General features: G+C 48.8%; 1 protein-coding gene across 3 annotated transcripts; it reads right to left on the bottom strand.

Annotated features, from left to right (window-relative positions):
- Nucleotides 1-1,896: 1,896 nt before the first annotated feature.
- TOP1MT (DNA topoisomerase I mitochondrial) lies at nucleotides 1,897-17,190 on the bottom strand. Of its 3 annotated transcripts, none has more exons than XM_027452784.3 (14): nucleotides 16,857-17,177; nucleotides 14,474-14,589; nucleotides 12,392-12,513; nucleotides 11,630-11,752; nucleotides 10,929-11,116; nucleotides 10,053-10,197; nucleotides 9,036-9,179; nucleotides 8,707-8,892; nucleotides 8,058-8,126; nucleotides 7,047-7,161; nucleotides 6,463-6,590; nucleotides 5,616-5,710; nucleotides 4,622-4,771; nucleotides 1,897-4,260 (listed from the first exon to the last, which is right to left on the bottom strand). In XM_027452784.3, the coding sequence occupies exons 1-14, from the start codon at nucleotides 17,090-17,092 to the stop codon at nucleotides 4,158-4,160; spliced, it is 1,920 nt and encodes a 639-aa protein (XP_027308585.3). In that variant the 5' UTR covers nucleotides 17,093-17,177; the 3' UTR covers nucleotides 1,897-4,157. The 3 variants fall into 3 exon arrangements, with proteins under 3 accessions (XP_027308585.3, XP_071890358.1, XP_071890357.1); XM_072034257.1 differs by lacking the exon at nucleotides 16,857-17,177 and adding an exon at nucleotides 15,733-15,985; XM_072034256.1 differs by lacking the exon at nucleotides 1,897-4,260 and adding an exon at nucleotides 4,399-4,517 and having other exon boundaries at nucleotides 16,857-17,190.
- Nucleotides 17,191-18,529: the final 1,339 nt, after the last annotated feature.

The following is an 18,529-nucleotide window of genomic DNA, read 5'->3' as shown; positions in this document are numbered from 1 at the left end:
CCTGTGGGACACCAGTGTCAGGCAGCAAAACCTTCCCCTCCCTGGCCCAACTTGCACTCCGTGCCAGCTGGACTCACAAATCTGATATCCTAGGGTTTTATCCTATTAAAAACCCTTCCTCTAGCCCTCATTAGACTGCCCTTCGTTTTATCACGGGGATCCAATTTCTTGTAGGTTAATCATCTACTTTCCTTTGCAGCCACTCCCATTGGAGCCCATCCCGTCGGAGCTTATTTTAAGTGGTCTGAACTTGGCTGTCAGTCGATGGATGCAGAGCACAACTGCGTAAGCCCGGGGAGCTCCTTAAACACGGGTTTTATTTCTGCCAAACCACAGCCACGATCTCCTCCTCCTGCTAATCCAGGCTGGGAAAGGAAGCACCTCCGTTTATTGCGCTCAGAGGGAGAAGCTCTGAATCACAGCAGCGATAGGAAACAACAACGTTTAAGCGAGACTCTCACATTGACAATATTCCCCTTGAAAGTTTCTGTTCCATTTCTGCCAAATTTTGCAGTTTTTTGTAACATCAGCCCTCGAGGGAAGGAGGCGGGGGGGGGGGGGAAGAAGGAAAAACCCTCTGGCAACTCTTGGGGTTTCTCATCCCCGCAGGGGCTTCCCACTTCTCCCACGTCTGCCCGGCTCCAGCTGTTTTGCTTTCTCCTTAATTTGATAGCTCACCGGGGAGCAGACGCGGGGTGTAAGGAGCAGCTCAGCAGCAAATTCCTTTCCGAGGAGCTCTTATCACACCCGCTTGCCTCTCTGCACCAATTAAGATGAATCAGCCACAAGCCGCCCACCTACAAGCGAGCGATGGCCCTGTCATTAAGCAGATGAAGGGGACACACGTGATGGGCACCCACCAGGTCCCCTTCTCCACCCCAGGAAGCCGTGGTGGGCAAGGGAGCAGTGCTGCCCACCCTAAAACCAGCCCTGATAGCCCTAAAAAGCAGGAGGCAGCTCCAGGGAAGGGGAGGCCAATGCACGGCCTTCAGCAGCGAGGATGGATAAGGTTGGTTGAACAAAAAGAGGTTGACTCATCCCCAGAAGAAAGCACCACGTGGGAAGGTTTCTGATGAGCAGAGGCTCAGACCGAGGGCTTCAGCTCCTGCAAAGGGCGCCAGCGTGTCGGCTTTCTCTTCCCATCTCTCTGGGATGGTGACACAGAAGCCCTGTTAGAGCCTCCAGGAGATACAGCAAGGCAAATTCCAACCAGGGATACAGGAAAAAATAAATAAATAAATAAACAGACAGAAAAATAAATGTTTGGAAAAATAAATGTTTGCCTGATTAAATACCAAAACAGATGCTCAGGGAAATAGGGGAGGAAAATCTCCCTCCCTGGAGATATAAAGCTTGCCCCAAAGCAACCCAACCAAAGCTTGCCATGCTTTGAGGTTGGGCCATTGGACCAGAGCCCTCAGAGACCCCCCCAGTCTCAGCACTTCCACAGAGAGCCTAGGAAGGACAGGAGATGCTAATACAAGTCAAGAGGAACTTCTCACCGCCTCCTGCCACCCACAGGCTTGTTTTGGGGAGCAGCTGTGGCACCAGTGCTGTCCTTCAGCCATCACACAGCGTGGGACAGCCCAAGCCTGCAGGCAGGGAGACTCCAGCCACCAAGAGGATTTTTTGAACACTGTTATGAAACGAGAGCAGCCCTGAGCCCATCCCAGGATCAGCATGAGCAACCAGCTTTGTTCCTGATAAATTTGCCGTGAGGTCTCCTCCCAGCCAAGATGAACAGCAGGCTTCTGTAAAAAGCCCATTAGCAGCCCAAGAAGTTACAGGGGAAGGCACCACTTCTGGTTTTGCCTGAAACCAGATCTTCTATTTCTACATTTTTTCCCCCACTTTTTTTTTTTTAAGAGTGATTGCAATGAAAAATGTTCAAGTTCAGAGCATTTATTTCTTTTATTTTTATTTATTTTTACTTTGAGCTACCAGATGTCTTAGTCACCAAAGCCTACAGTAAAGTCACCTCATTGGAGAAATTAAGAAATTAAGCTGAAAGCAACCCAAAAAGGGCCAAGAGAGGCAGGGTTCAGCTGAGCATGCAAGCATTGCTCTGAATCTCCAGGTAACCCCAATCTGGTCCCTGAAAGAGAAGGGTCCTGCTCTTATAGGCACAAGTGATGGGGTCAAGTTCCTGCTGCTCTGGGTCCTGAGCAGGGGAAAATCCCTGACAGATGGGGAACTAGGCCAGATTGCTGCATTATGTGATATCATCAGTAAAAATCCAGCTTCTCCAACCTGTGTCTTGCTTGGGTATGGCCAGAAGCCAGGAGGACACTCCCTAGACTTACCAGCTTCTCCCCTCTAAGCTGGCTCAGATGTATTACTCAAGCCAATAAGGAGTAAAAACAAAACCCATCCAACCTCAGTTTGCTCCATTGTCTTTATGATTTTCGTTTCACTGAGCTTTTTGACAGAACTGGTTACACCATAGATGGAGAGTGAATGACATAGGTCAACATCCTCTAGGGAAAAACATAGCTACTTTATTAAGCTCCTACAGAGTAGTCAGTAATTATTTAGCTGATACTGACAGCTCTTCACAGCCCTGATTTCCAGAGCATGGCCAAGGAGCCTTCAGTGTGACACTGAGCCACGTTGGTTGCTCCTCAGCTGCTGCAGTGCAAGAGGCAAGCACAGGGCTTGCAGCTGGATTTCCATGATGTCTTGATGGGTTTTGCTCCAAGCACAGACTTTTGGAGAGAAGCAAGATGAATGGAGGTGTTTTCCACTGCTTCCTCAGCAGCTATTCAGATTGCTGCAGTGGCTCTCACAACTCTTTTCCCTCACGTGGATCCTGAGCAACTTTTTCCTCTAAAAGATACTTAAAAAAAAAAAGGGAAAAAAAGGGAAAACCCAGACTAGGTCCCCTTGCATTCACAAGTACAAATCCAACAGAGGGGTCAAGGCACGTTTGGCAGCTCCTGTCCAGTTGGCAACTCCGTAAGCTTGGTCAGAAAAAATCCCCTCTCACTTCTGCCATCAGTTTGTTTCAGATCCCTATTTTCAGATTCACTTATCTCTTCAAACTCTAGATAAGCACTTACGGCTTGGAGAGAGTCCTGGTGATCAGAGTTTCGTAAGCTGCCACATCTCAGCCACGTGGTAGAGCATTGCACGTGCCCTCCTACTGCAGATACGAGATAAAAATATTGTTTTCCCTCCTGTGTTTCTCCTTGTACTTGTCCCATCTCAGCTAACATGCAGCAGCAAGTGTAGGGGCTCTGTTTCACATATAGGCCCTTAGGAACCAACACAAATTGTTTTGGAGATGTGCAGGTAGGCTTGTTGCTTGAAGACAAAGCACTTCATATCAAGCCTAATCCCTGTGGATAATTGAGTGTTCACACACCCATTCCAAAGACCAAATTCCAGCTTGGACTCTGTGCATCAGCTCTCAGTGGAACTATGTCTTGGATAAGTTGCAAGAAAGCCTCTGGCCTCCAGTATCCCATATTCAGACAGACCACTTCCAGTTTTAATGACCGAAAATAGTAATTTCGGTCATTAAGGGAAGGAAGCAGCATCCCTCCCTCTCAAGGATGGAACTCCTCCTATAGCAACACAAAACATCTCCCTTTTGATTATGTCAGTGTAATTGCACAATTCTCTCACATCCTGAGGGCAAAATGCCCTCAGGGCTAAACACCCTCAGATTTTTCCTTTTCCTCCCACTGTATCCCCTGACCCAAGCCCAGGTCTTATACTGCAGCTGCCTGTTTCAGTGCTGTCATTGCCTCGTATTTCCCCATCAGGCTAATTCAGAGTAGCTAAAAGCGCAGCACATCTCCATTACAGCAAGGAGATGGGATTAGACTCTGTAATCTCATTTATTGGCACTGTTAAGGCTCTCAAATCTTCTTCTCATACTCTCAAGGAGGAGGAAAGAAGAGATCCAGTGCACTTGGCAGCTCTGGAGAGGAATTAAAAGTTCACAGCAAAGTTACTACACTCAGAACGAGCGTCACAAGTCAGTTGTTTTAAACATCTGGTTTCTAGTTTTTATACAAAAAAAACAATATGAAATACATAGATCAAACTTCCTTTAGGCAAGCACCCCACATCTGCAACAACTGCTGCAGCATGTACAAAAAAAGATACCAAATAGCACCAAGTGAGCATGAGGTAACAGGAAAGGCGCTTTTTCAGAATTCAAAGTCCTCATCGGCCATGTCGATCGCCCAGGCAAACTTCTCCCTTTGTGTCTTGTTGTAGATCTTCTCAATGGGCACACCAAACTTTTTACACCTATGGAGAGCACAAGGCACTGAGGGGACATCCCAGGGGCTGCCCAACCCATCCCACCTGGCTCCCACCATGGTAGTCCTCCCTCATCATCTGTGATAATTCCTTAGCTCCCCTAATTACCCTTACACAGTTGATAAAGATGTACAAAGTGACTCTTTCTTGCCCTAAACCCTGCAAACAGTTATTTGCAGAAAGGGGGCCACAGCTTTGGACTTTGCTCTAGCATCTCCAGAGTTTGGAGAGGTCTCTCTGGCCAGCTAGAAACAAAGTTTATTCCTTTACCAAAAAGGCTCAGACATGTTTGTTCCCCAAAAAGCAGACTTTCTGCACATCCCTCTATAAGAGCACACTCAAGACTTACCAGGCTATGCTAATCCTGGGGTCCAAGTAATTCAGCTTGGATGTGCCCAGAGCTATCTGCTTGTTCTCCTCCTTGTCTGTGGCCTGGACGTTCAGCTTGGCCAGCTGCTCTTTTAGACGCTCCAACAGCTTCTTTTTCTTCCGTATATTGCTGAGGACAGAGGAAGAACAACACAGCAAGTTAAAGGGAAAAAAAGAAGCAGCAGAGGCAAAACACAGCAGTTCTCCTGGCTTGATGCTGCCTGGGAGCATGATAAGAAGCTAACGAGCTTCAGCTTGGAGCAGTCTCTAAATTCACTCTAAGTCCTGAGCCTGGAAATAGCTCCAGAATGGCAAAGCAGAAGATGCTACGTAGTACTAACCTATCAGATAACAGTACTTGAGGAAAAAAATAAAAATCACATCTTAACTACTAGCACTAAAGTTGTACAAGTACAAAAGCCTGCAGCCAGCAGTGAGCAATGATCATCTCAGGCAGCCTGCTTTCCACATTAGCAGCACAAGCCAAAAGCAGGACAAGAAACCCCACAGTACAAAAAAAAAAAAAAAAAAGCTTTATTTCCTTTTCTCCAGCTGCCCTCTGTCACTGGGCAGAAAGTCACATTAGGGCTCTGGGAAGGGGAGAGATACATGACAAATCCTCCACCCAGAAGTCTCACAAGAAAACCTGCATCAGGGACAGCTTCAACCCCAAGTCAGGCATCCTTTACACCATGACATTTGTAGGACAACCCAGCAGCTTGGGCTGAAATCCAAGTATTTGGAGATACGGGCCCTCTCACACAGAAACACCCCCCCCAAGGAACTCCTTGCCCTGCTATTGCAGACAACCACAAGACCTCCATCCATCCACTGGACTCCCATAGGATAGGAGGCACCCAGTACCCAATTCAGTTCCCATGAGCTACACGTAGGGTGTTGGACCACACCATTCCCACCCACAGGTCCCAGCCAGACCCCTCTGCAAACAGGAATTATAATGAAGAGTCACTCACGCCTCTGCTTTGGCATCTTTTGTCTCTTCAAACTCATCTTCAGCTCTTTTCAGCTCTTTTTCGGCTTCCTCCAGCTGTTGCTTCTTGGCATCAATCTGTGAAGGCAAACACAGAGTGAGCCCATGCTCCTGTCCTCCCCAGGGATTTCAGCTGCCTCTCCCTTACCCTACCAAATTACTCCTCAACTTCTCATCAGCCTTGATCTAAACCTCTAAACCCAATAACTGCCTTAGACACATGTAGATGTAGAGCTCATAGACATGGTTTAACAGTGAACTTGGCAATGCTAGGTTAAAGGTTGGACTTTCTGATCTTAGAGGTTTTTTCCAACACAAATGTTTGGAAAAACTCACAGCTTTTTCATGTTGTGCACATGTTTGAGATTGACTGGCTCATAACAATATTAGACCCTACTGCAAAGTCCCAGGCCCAGTGGTAAAGCATGAACAAAAGATCTGAGGACAATTAAAAGTCAGTTTGTGGAATTGCCATAGGAGACCCATTAAATTTCAGCTGGTTCTCCTACAAACAACTAAATAGGAGAACTCATTTCCATAGTCCTGAGCTGTGGCATCACTAAAAGCACCCAGCTTGGTTTGAAGACACTAAGCAGTGAAAATAATTCAGTGCCACATGGGCTTCAACCAGCATTTGACCTTATTCCACCCCTCTCCACTCCTGGGTTGTGGATGCACCCACACCACTTCTGGTACATTTCCTAGATGCCACACTTGATCATGGCAGCGTCTTTAGGCATCAGGTTATTCACCCCCCTCCCTTTTCACATCCAAGAAAGAGATTGGTGAGGTGGGAGCAGGGTGAGGGCTCTCAGTTCAGTCTTCCTCACCTTACTTTGGAGGTTTTGCATTGACTTCTCAAAGGTTTTTGGCGTGGACCTCTGATGGTTGCACAGGATGGCCACAGCTCGGTTAGCTCGGTTGTAGGAGAGCAGCTTTCCTGCAACACTGTCTTCAGCTGGAAAAAAAGTGCAGGATCATTATTTGTCTCCTCTCTGGGAGTTGGAGAAGACAGAGCAGACCAGAACAACAGCAATATGTTTGCCTTTCCCATCCTTTCTCAGGAGAGAGCAGTGCTGGCTGTAGAAATTGGTAAAGGGCACCTGGGAAGCACCAAATTTGAAAGTGCATCTCATCACTAGAAGGCAGGACAGAAATAATACAACAAACAATACAAAGAAGGGGAAAAATCTAATCCTGTCTTGGCTGTCAGACTACCATTGAGCAGGTAATTTGATTTCATCACTCGGCATGGCTCCTAACCTGTTGCATGCACCCATAAGCTACGCACCACCCTACAACGTGGTGCATGACCAGACAAGGAGGAGCAGGCAGTTATGGGGACAATGAGTGGACATCTGAGCCCACTTCCCCCACATGGCAGCTGGGGACAACATAAACTCTTAAAACTCACGGTTAGTGAGGGCCTTGAGCTGCTCCTGCAACGTGATGGAAGCGTTGTAGGTCCTGAACACTTTGGCAGTCAAGCCATTCATCAGATTCTGGAGGTGTTTGTTCAAGATGACTGTCTGGAGGAAGGAGGAGAGGACAAAGTAAAGAAAAAAGGAAGAAAGAGAAGCATCAGAAGCCAGGACAATAAATCACTTCTCAGACCATCGTATTTTGCCTAAACAAACCCAGTAGGCATTTAAAAAAAGTCTCAGAAAAACACACATCTTCTGTAACTTGCAGATCTACTTATTGGGTCAGGCCTTTAACTATTGAAGATTAGGACAAACACTAAAATTCACAAAGAACTTCCCTCAAATTGAATAATTTCTGCCTATTTATGTCCAAGGGGACATATCTCACATCCAGTATCACATCTCACACGTATCACATCTGATATCTTTATTCTACAGAGCACATAGGGCTGCAGGCAGAGCAGAAACAGAAGATGCTAGAATGACTCATTTGGGGTTTGGAGAAAGCCTTCCTTAGAAGCAAGATGGACAAGTGGGTTTGTGGGCATGTGGCAGAAGGGGGGGGGCACAGGGAGCAGCAGCCCATATTTGATGCTGAAGAGGAGGTAGAAATTTTTCTAAGAGGGTTCCTGGGAGGAAAAGGCTGCAGCACATCTCTCCAGCACCCTTATTCTCCTGAAGTCTCTCTCCCTTTTTTTGTTGAGCCTCTGCAAGGCATGGAAATGTCAAACAGCTGAGATTTGACACCTCCAGCAATGTCCTGGGCAACATGCACGTGGGCAGGTCTTCCCAGGCTAAAAAAAGCCCAAGCAGATAAGTTCCAGGAGGGAAGCAGCAGAAAAACACCTCCTTAGCAGGGATATGGGTTAGTCGTGGGCGCAGGCAGACAGACAAGCCTGCGTTTGGGAAAAAGGAGAGATGTTGCCAATGCTGAAAGAAGTTGGGATGTTGTGACTTTTTTCCTATCAAGGGGGTTCAAGAGCAGAGAGGTGACAACTTACAGTGAGCCTATCAAAGAGGTCATCTCCTGGGTCCTTGTTCTTCATGAACAGCTGCAGGTTTTTGAACACCTAAAGAGGAGAAAGGGATGGTCCTGGTCAGGGACAAAGAGCACACTGCTCCCAGACACCTCCCTCATCTCCATCTGCCTCCTCATCCCTTCATCCAGATACACTGATTTGTATTCAAAAAGCATCCATCCTACTACAGCACCAGCCTGCTCAACTTCAAGGACTTCCACTGAGACCTCAAACACTGGTGCCACAGACTGTTCCCCCCATCCCTGCTATCCCTGGCACCCCACTTTCCCCACAAACAGCATTAACTTTATCTCACAGGCAAAACAAAAAGGAATGGGGACACTTTTAAGCCTTAATTCCCACTCCATCACCTGAGGATGCTCCCTCCAGCAGGAGGCAGGACTTCTCTCATGGTTCATGGGCTAAAACATCCTTGAAATCCGTACCCCAAAGCTTCTACCCTCTTCTCCAGGCTAGGGTCAACATGTGTGTCCTTATCCCACAACACTCTTGCATGTGCTGTCACAGTGGGGTTGAAACACGTTTCAGATGTGGATTTGGGACCACCACCAAGTGAACCAAAGCCCCCTTGCACCACACCGGCCACGACACCCATCTCAGCCACACTCACCGGCTTCTCCACCGACACTTTGTTGTAGTAGCGGATGGAGTCTTTCCCCAGGAAGTCAAACTCCACCACGTGCTCCTGCCCGTCCAGCTTGGGGTGCAGCTTGATGTGCTCCACGCGCAGGGAGCAGCAGCCAACTGTGTCCGCAGTCTCCCCTTCCTCTTTCTCATTACCAGCTCGCAGGGCCAGCTGGAAGGAGCCACAGGAGACTGTGAGTCACCTCCAACCCACCACAACTCCTCTTTCTAAAGAGGGCATGGACATCAGGAAGAAAGACAAACTAAATAATTAAAAAAACCTCACCCTGGGGGCCAGGGTGAGGCCACAGGTACCTTATCAATGAAGTAGAGGGCCACTGCTCTTTGCCGTTTCTTCATCTCCTTGGACTTCCAGTCGGCCTGGTACTGAGCACGGATTTTGTGGACAACATCCTTTAACTTCCTGGCTACCTCGTACTTCTGCCAGTCCTTTTCCCCCTGGAAAAAAAGAGGCCAAGGTATTTCCACTCAGTGCCCTGTCTAATTTCCATCTCCACCAGCCAGCCCCTGTTTTGGAAAACACAACCTCCAGGGTCAAAATATCACTTAAAACCCAGTGCTTTCTGATAAAAATAATCCAGGAAATTAAAAATTAAAGCAGAAACAACTCAACTGGGGGTTTTGTGCCCTCTGCTGGCTGCACTGGGTTCAGGATCCTCACAAAATCGGAGCTGCTCATAGTCTGCATGAGCCTTCCACCAGCTTGTGGCCAGCACAGGGTAAACTAGGAGCCAACTGGTCCAGCACTGCACAGCTATGGTCACCGATACTCACACACCACCAGCATGGACTGGCACGATGTGCTTGCTTGGCTTGTGGTTTCCTTATTTTTCATTTAGCTTTGAGGACTGGAAATAGCTTTAAGTCACCTTTCTCTCCCCGCTGTGTTCCCTCCCTCCCTCCCACAGGGCTACAGATGGTGATCCCACCTCCTCCTGTCCTTCGTTTGCTGGCAAAAATGGACCAAACCTCATAGGACCTCATACCCTGTGGATCCCCTCTGCCCCTGCCCAGCTTTCAACAGCCTTCCCAGGATGAAAACGAGCAGCATGGCACTGGGACAATTCTGCCAGCAACAATCCATCCCTAAGAACAGGCTCAATGCTTAAAGAATTTACCTTTTTTCCCCCCCCCCAACCACAACCAAGGGCATCCCAATTAATCTAGTTGAATTAATCCAGTTTACCTCCTTTTTCTTGGAAAGGAAAGTATGTTTTTGTTGACGTGCCACATTTTTTCCCCCTAAACCTTTCCACCTGACAAAAGGCCAGCAACCCACAAGCCCTGCACAAAAGACAGCATCTCACTGACCTTCAGCTTGGAGCTTGGGTTCAGCATGATGTACTTCAGGGAGTTCTGGATGTTTTCGGTCCACGAGGCCAGCCAGGTGACCGTGTTGTCAAAGCGCACCTCCTTCCATTTGTGGCCCGCAGGAGGTTCGGGGATCTTGGAGTCCCTGGGGACAGAGCAAGAACACAGCCCTCACACCAAAGAGGCCACAAAAGGAGAAGAAATGGGTCAGCATCTCAACTATTTCTTCACAGCAAACAAAGGATGGTCAAGAAGCTGCAGCACTCCTTACTGAAAGCACACAGCCTGCCCCAAATTGCTCCATTACATGATCAGTCTGTACCCTTTGGATGTTGAGGACAAGAGGAGAACTTGTTGGGCTGGTGGGGACTGATTTGAAGCAAGGTCATGAGGTCTTCCTGTGGGTGCAGCATTAAGGCCAACCCAAGCAACATCGTTTATAGCAAATACACTCTTAATTGATTGCTACACTTCCTCCCTCTAGTGAGGATGATGTTGATGCTTCCAGCCAGCAAAAAAAACTGAAGTGAGGAAGAATGACACTTTTTTTTTTTTGAAAAGATGCATAGCAGAAACAATACCCAGCTGTCCCAGCTTCAAAGAGACAATAGGACCACTGCTGGGCATGCAGCTGATATCCTGCTAAAGGTGCTAGCACCAACAAGAAACAGGACTGCTGACCAGCTTCCCCAACCACAGAGAGACTAGGTCAGACCTGACTGCAAAGCAGAGGTCTGGAGGTCCCAGGAGGTTATAGGACGGCTCCAGATGCAGCAGAGAGCAAAATCCTGTGGCAGCTCCACGTAGAGGAGATGTGCTGTTTATCCCAGCCCCAAAAGCAGCCCCCCAGCCTCTGCTCTTCTCTCAGCAACTCACTTGCTGCAGTTGATTATCACATCCTCTGGCATGATCCTCTTCTTGAGCATGCCCATTTTGGGGTGGTCACCGCGGCCGCGGAACAGCCCCGGAGGCTCAGTTTTAAAGTTGCCTATCTTCTCCCGGTGCCCATCGAGGATGCAGTACCCGTATTCTTCCTGGATCTTGTCTGCTGCCTCCTTCAGTTTCTGAAACGAGCACCACGCCACCATCACCCTACAAGACATAGCTGAAACCCCATGACTTGTGCTTGCCCACCATCCTCTCCCTGAAGAGATCAAGGCAGGAAAGACAAAGCTCAAAAGGACTGGAGAAAGAGTCAAGCATAACACAGATCACCTCCACCTGCTTTGCAAACCCTCATCAGGATGCTGTCCCAGCATGAGGTACTGATGAAACAAAGCTTGGGTTTTATTAGTACCATACAGCAAGGGTCCACCACCTCCTGGATAAGGCAGGACCCCAAACCATGGCCTGAGGATGACTGGGATTTCTCAAAGCTAGGAGGCATGCACCACCTGCAGAAAAGCCCAATGAAGAAGGGTGTGATGGCCCTGGAGAGATGGAACCAGGATAATACCAAAGAGGTCCCAGGTGAGGACATATCCCACCAAAAAAAGAACCCAGCAGGAGATAGGACACCTCAAGCTGGTCCCAAAGCCTATCAGCCAGCCCCAGATATCACAGTAAACAGTCCTCACCTGCTTCTCCTCTTTGGGGAGCGCTTTCCGTGCCTCATTTTTGTCTACAAAGTACTTGTGGATCTCCCTGAAGTCACACTTGTCCAGGTGCTTGATTATCTTCTGCTCCTGAGGGGTCATCTCCTGAGGGAGGGATGACAGGGACTAGGTAAAGACAGTTTGGGTAAAAGAAGTTGGCAAAAAGAGCTCTGCACAGTGCTGCTGGCTACGTCTCACCCCAGAGAAAAGGGAATACAGAGCTGCACACCAGTTCTTCAGAAAAATCGAAGGGAAAACAGCCACATCAGCAACACCCACCCAAGGGCAGATAAAGCTGCCCCAATAGGAGGCCATGCTGCTCTGGACACCTGAGCTGAGAAGCAAAATTCAACCAGGTTTGGGGTGGAGCAGCCTCAAACCTCTGCTGCAGGAACAAATGGTCCCAAAGGGGACTGAGCCATGGTGCTGTAGGTTCTTGATGTTAATCTTTCAGAGGAAGGCACATCCTAAATAGCTTGCAAAGCTGTTTGGTAGACCCCATGCCTACTCTGTTAGATAGCATCACTTAAACTCAAAAGGAGCTCAAGTGCCAACATGAAGCGCTCAAGGATTGCTCTAGATAGCAAGCCCTGGCCCAAACCCTTAGGGAGCATGGAAATAAAGAGCTAAACCCCCAAAAAACATCCCCTTTCTCCCATGCTATGCCTGCAGCTGACAGTTTTAACGTTGGGGTGTTTAATGTAGAGGATGGGCAGCAAGGAAGCCCCCCTGCAGGGAAGGTACCTTCCTCCAGTCGTTAAAAAAGTTGTTCTGGAAGATCTCCTTGGTGGTGTACTCGTGATCGAGCATTTTGGCATAGAAGGTAGCAATCTCCTCCGTGGCCAGGCTCAGCTTCAGGGGTTTGCCTAGGAAGAGAAAAGAGCATTAGCATCAGTTTTGGGGACAGTCCCACACTGCAGCCCCAGGAGATCACCTGGTCAGTCCCCAATGCTCAGCACGGTGCCAAAAAGGGACACAGGCTGAGAATGGACATTGGCACCCCCATACACCAAGCAGCCTTGCTTGTGGATCAATCCCCTGAGCTCTCAAGCACAGCAGGACACTGCCACGACTAATTTGCAATCACATTTCATCATTTTGTTCTCTGTAAGAGCCCGGTTTACACCAAGGTCACTGAGCCATGAGGCTTTCAGCAGCTGTCGTGCAACATCAAGTCCCAAATTCTTGGCTTAACGAGGCAACACAAAAGGTTTGTTTTCCAGCCGTGATCACTTCCAGGACCACGCTGAACAGCCAGGATCCCACTCACAGCTTCATCTCAAATCATCTCCTGTGCAGATGGAGCAATCATGGGAAGCTCAAAGAAAACATGCATGAAACAAATATAGGTGCAAGATTCACTGGATGACCACAAGAGGGTTTTGGATCATTTTTGGAGGTGGCAAAGCCACCACCAGCCTCTCCTGAGCTCCTTGGCTATAGCAACAAAACCCAAAGAAGCCAGGGAACATTCTGGTTCTTCCTGGGAAGCACACTCTTTAAAAATAGCTTTTCTAGGCAAGCCACAGGGAAAAAAAATGCCCTTCAGAGCTCCAGGGATGGTTCGATCCTGCCTACATCAGGTGCTGATTTTGGGTTTTGACCTCCACCTGCACTGCAGAGCATGGTGAGTCACAGCCTCACAGCAGCCTACGTGCAGCAGCTCCCTTCCTACTCAGGGCTGCTGCCTGGGCACAAAAACACGGGTTTTCATCCAGGAACGGTGAAACCTTTCAGCAACCGAGCCAACTGCTCTCCAGATGCCAAACCAAAGCCACCAGCCTGGATGCACACAACACGGATGGGTCTGCAACAGAGCAGAAACCACAGAGGAGGTCCAAACCCTACACAAACTACATGTATATGACAAGATTTCTCCTCACTGAGCCAAAAAAAAAAATAGAAGTCTCCAACAGCCCCATTGATATCCCAGCAGTGCCCTCTGCTGACAGTGTTGCCACACAACTCATTTTCCCAAATTGGCCTCTTTTTCCCTCCCCCATACTCAAAAAAAAAAAAAAAAGAATAGGAAGCCCCAGGGAAAGCTTGAGGAGAACCAAGAAGGGACTGTGGTCCCTTCCTATCTCCAGCATCCCTTGGATGATTTCCATCATGGTCCTTCCCACCTCCTTCCCCCACTCCAGAAGGAAGGGTTCAGGGCTGGAGACACGAGTGTGGAAGAAAAGAGCCCAACAGCCACAGTGAGAAACCCAAGAAGGCCAGCAGAAGCCTGGATCCACCCCTCCAACCTCTCAGCCCCTCACTGATGCACTGGGTTGCAGTAAGATGAAACGTGGTGGCTCTGGGGACAACACAGGGAGCCGTGACCAGGAGCTCAGAGCAGCCTGGCCAGATCCTGCAGAGTCCTGGAGGATAAGTGACATGTCACTGAGACCATGGGACAGCAAAGCTGCAGCTCTCATCAAAAGCAAAAACGCTTTTTTTCCCCCCAGTGTGCAGAGAAATAGTGCGTGAGCTGACTTCAAGCTCAAACCCAGAAAGCATGTTAATCAGGAAAAAGATGCTATACATAGGCTGGGAGGGAAAAAATATATATATATTCAGAAAATGTACACAAGGTCTTCAAGTGATGGCATCAAGATGCATTGCTTCCCCTCAAGAAGCTCAGGGACCATGACTGCACACCCCGCACCAGAAAAAGCTGTGAGCAGAGGAGCAAGCCTCAGACACGACTGAGGATATTGCAATATTTTCAGCATTTAATAATTCATGCCCAGCATTTTGCCCCTTTATATAAGAGGAGATAATTATCTCTTTGGTTGTGCAGAGGAGAACAACACACAGCTCCTCCCAAGGTGGGCTTACCATCGTAATAAAACTGCACATCATCAGGCAGCGGCTCGTAGGGGGGGGCAAAATAGGGTCCTCGGTGCTCCAGCTGTGTCCACTTCACCCCGTCAGCTGTCTTCTCCTCTTCCCACCTTGGACAAAAGCACACAGACCCATGAGAGGCACACAGACCCATGAGAGCATCTCTACTTCAAGGGTTTGAGACCTTCTCCTGAGCATTGCTGCAAAATTCAAGTGAAATTCCATCACTCCTGATGCTGCCTCAGTTTCCCCACTCTTTCAAACGTGGAAAATAATGACCTAAAAGATTGAAAAGCATCCTGAGGAGGGAAGGGATGTGCTCAGTGGGATGTGGAAGGACTCAAGGGGAGAGCAAAGGGATGGAGCCATCAGGCAAACCCATGGGACAACCATCAAAATCCCACCCTTGGGCCACAAAGGCTGCTCAGGTTGTATTAAAAAGGCTGCAAGGGTTAAAATGCACCCCAGCCCCCACTGCCTCCTTTAATAGGCACCAAAAAAAAAAAACCAAAGGGCTCATGGGCATCCACCACCCTGTCCTGCAATCTTAATGCAAATCAGACCTTAAAACACCTCCCTCCACCCCCCCACAGAGCAAGCAGGGTTTTAAAGGCACCATAAACCTCGGCTGCAAAATAAGGATTTAAAAAATAAAGAAAAAAAGTCAAGACACCCACCCTGAAGAGCATTTTTTTTTTTAAACAATGAACACTTTAAACATTAAATTAAAAGAGAGAACTAAGGTTTGTGGCAGAAGAAGAAGTCTGCCCGAGGAGCATTTGGGGACAAGCGGGGGATCCACACCCCAGGGCTCAGCACCAGCTGGGTGGGCAGCAGCAGGACCCAGCCCATTAACCCCAGCATCTCCAGGAAAATTAGGATTGCAGGAGAAACAACAAGATTTTACCCCCAGGAGAAAAAAAATAACTAAAAGCGTGTTTCTCATTCAGCAGTGCCCCGGAAGTATTTCAGAGCTGCCTCCTCCCCGCAGGAGGGGATTGCATCAAAAGCCGGATAGATTGCATCAAGTAGGGCATTACACTAGGAAAAAATATATTAAAAAAAGGTATTTAGGAAAATATAAATATATATTATTTTATAAAATGCAACAGGCTGCAGAAAACGTAGCTGGGAGCACCTCTGAAAAGCAGGCACCTAGAAGGGTGATTTGTGATTTAAGGAGCACTGGTAAGGTCTCCATCTCTCTTCCCCAAATTCATTCCATCTTCCACCCCAGCACCACCTGCACTTACCTGCTGCAGCCCCCTGAGCCTGCACGGAGGCCTGTGGGGATCATCCGGGGGCGAGGGACCCCCCGACCCAGCAGCGAGGTGGTGAGACGCCAGTACATGCCACCCTGTGCCCCCAGAGCTGGTCACCCCCCCCCCAGCATCCCAAACCAGCACCCCACTACCCGCCGGGGCAGGGTGGCATTGCCCAAAGCATCGCCAGGAAAAGCCACCAGCACCAAAAGGTCCAGGTTGTGGCTCTCCCCACGTGTCAGGGCTGTGTAGCCTTATGGGAAGTGTAGTCCTGTGTGTGTTTCGGGGCAAATCTGCTGCAAATTAAGTTTACCTAGCAGCATTGCTTAAAAAAAAAAAAAAAAAAAAAAAAAAAGCAAAATACAACAACAAAAAGTCATCTATTTTCAAAGCACCCCATGGCCCCAAAAAGCTGTCCCAGAGGTCCAGGATGGGATGCTTAGGGCATCATCCACAATCTGGGATAACTGGGATAATGCCCAGCAGCCCTCTTCTGCCCAGGCTCTGGGGTTTGTGAGGGTCTGCAAAGCATCCAGCCCCCCAAAATGCTCCTTCCCTGCTTCAGGTATTGGGGTGCTTGGGGACAGAGTGACACCAAGTGGCTAAAGCCACCAGTCTCCACCTCGAAAAAATTAGAGCAGATGTTGTCCCCTATCAGTCCCATCCATGTGCTCTTTTTCTGATGCTCTCCTAAGCAAAAATCTTGCCTGGAACATCCAAAAAACACTGCAAAGAGAAAAAAATGCAGCCCCATTATGACCTCCTCGACGTGGCTCCCTCTGATATGGAAGTGGATTTGTGGGTTATCTCCTTCCACCAGCCGTGAGCACATCCCTTGCCTGGCTGGACACCAGCAAAGCCAGTTGAGGAGACATATATAATCTTTTAACAGCATAAAAATACCATAAAAATACCATTTTGTATTTGGGACCTCCCATCCTCTCACCCTGTTCCCTCCTGCCAAGTTCAGAGCTCAGGAAAATACAGCCAAGCAGTTAATAAAGATATTAATAAAAGCGGAATTTTTACAGTTTTACTCTCAGAAATAAGATGAAAAACCCCAGTTACATTCAAGTTAAACCTGCCCAGAGGACAAACACATGCAAGACATTTACCATTTCCACTTCTTTTCTGCCTCTTCTTTCTTTTCTTTCTCTTTCTCCTCCTTTTTAGCCTTTTTGTTGTTCTTCTCCTCTCCTTCCTCCTTAGATTTTCTTTTCCGGGTTTTCTCTGGGATCTCCTCATTTTCGCTCTTCTCTTTACTTTTCTTCCCCTTCTCCTTTTTCTCTTTTGGCTTTTTCTCTTTGTTTTTCTGCTTTTTCCCTTTCTCTGGCCCATCTCCCTTCCCCATCTCATCTTCTTCCTGTCCCCATCTCTCATCCCCTTGCTCATCCACCTCCTCCTTTACTCCTTGCCCATCTTCACTTTCCTTTCCCACCACATCCCTCCCTTCCATCCCTCCTGGTCCATCTCCCCCTCCTAATTCCTCATTTGCCCTCTCCAGCTCTTGCTCCTCTTCTACCATTTTTTCCTTCTTTATTTTCTTCTTCCCCGTTTTCTCCTCCCCCTCTATTTTCACCTTCTTGCATTTCTCTGCTTTCCCCTTCTCCTGCTTTTCCTTCTCATTGCCCCTTCCCTGGGCACAACTGCTGCTCCCTTGCTTGGCTCTGTCTTGCCCCACTCCCCAGTTTCCATCCCCATCAGCACCATCCTCATCCTCGATGCCTTCCATCACACCCTCGAGATCTTCCTCAAACTCATCCTTCTTGCTCCCTCCCTTTTTCAGCAATCCCTTCTCCCTCTGCTTCCTTTGCTCTTGCTTCTTCTCTTTTTTCCTCTTTGGGTCTCGGGCATCCCCTTTCTGCTGTGGGACAGAGGAGTCCAGCTCCTTCTCCATCCCCACCCTCATAGCAGTGACCCCCAGAGACAACCCCGAACCCCCAGGCTCTCCAGAGAGGCACGCAGCCATGCCAGAAACACCACCACTTGATTTCAGGACCTGTAGGAAGCAATAAGAAGTGAAAAATTGTTGATATTTGGAAAGGAGGGCAATTATCCTGAAGTCCATGCACACAGAAGAGATGCTAAGGGACGCATCCCATTGAAGATTGGGTCTTGGCAACCACCTGTACCCCCTAGGTTTCCTACCCCAACTCGGTCCTTGGTCTCTGAGAGCTGCTGTCCCACTGCAGGTCCCTTTCTCCAGGATTTGGGCTGTGACCTGTAACAAATGCAGACAATTCTCAGGTTGGAGGCACCTCTGGTCCAGTCCCCTGATGAAACAGGGCCACCCAGAGCTCAGGACCACATGGGAACAAGAGGCTGAAAAGCAGCCCCAATGTAACAAGGACATCAAAACTATTAAAGTGTCTTAAGAAAGGCTATAAAGTTGGTCAAGGGCCTAGAGGGGAAGACATATGAGGAGTTGCTGAGGTGCCTTGGTTTGTTGAACCCAGAGCAGAGCAGGCCGAGGGGAGGCCTCATGGCGGCCTGCAGCTCCCTCATCAGGGGAGCTGAGGGGCAGGCGCTGAGCTCTGCTCTCTGGGGACAGTGACAGGAGTTGGACTCGATGGTCCATGTGGGGCTGTGTCTTTTGAACAGAGAGGCCCCAGCCTCTCGCACCTCCCTGCAGAGCCGCAGGGACATGGGGGAGCTCCCCCATAGCCTCCTCCTCTCCAGGCCAAGCAGCCCCAGCTCTCGGGGTCTCTCCTCATGGCAGGGGGGTTCCAGGCCCTGCTGCCCCTTGAGGCCCCAAGGAAACATCCCCAGGGACATTCCTGCCCAGAGA

This window comes from Anas platyrhynchos, chromosome 2, assembly GCF_047663525.1.
Source record: "Anas platyrhynchos isolate ZD024472 breed Pekin duck chromosome 2, IASCAAS_PekinDuck_T2T, whole genome shotgun sequence".
In the NCBI taxonomy this organism is placed as follows: domain Eukaryota; kingdom Metazoa; phylum Chordata; class Aves; order Anseriformes; family Anatidae; genus Anas; species Anas platyrhynchos.
The sequence above is the reverse complement of the archived record's forward strand: the minus strand, read 5'-3'. Positions and strand labels throughout refer to the sequence as shown.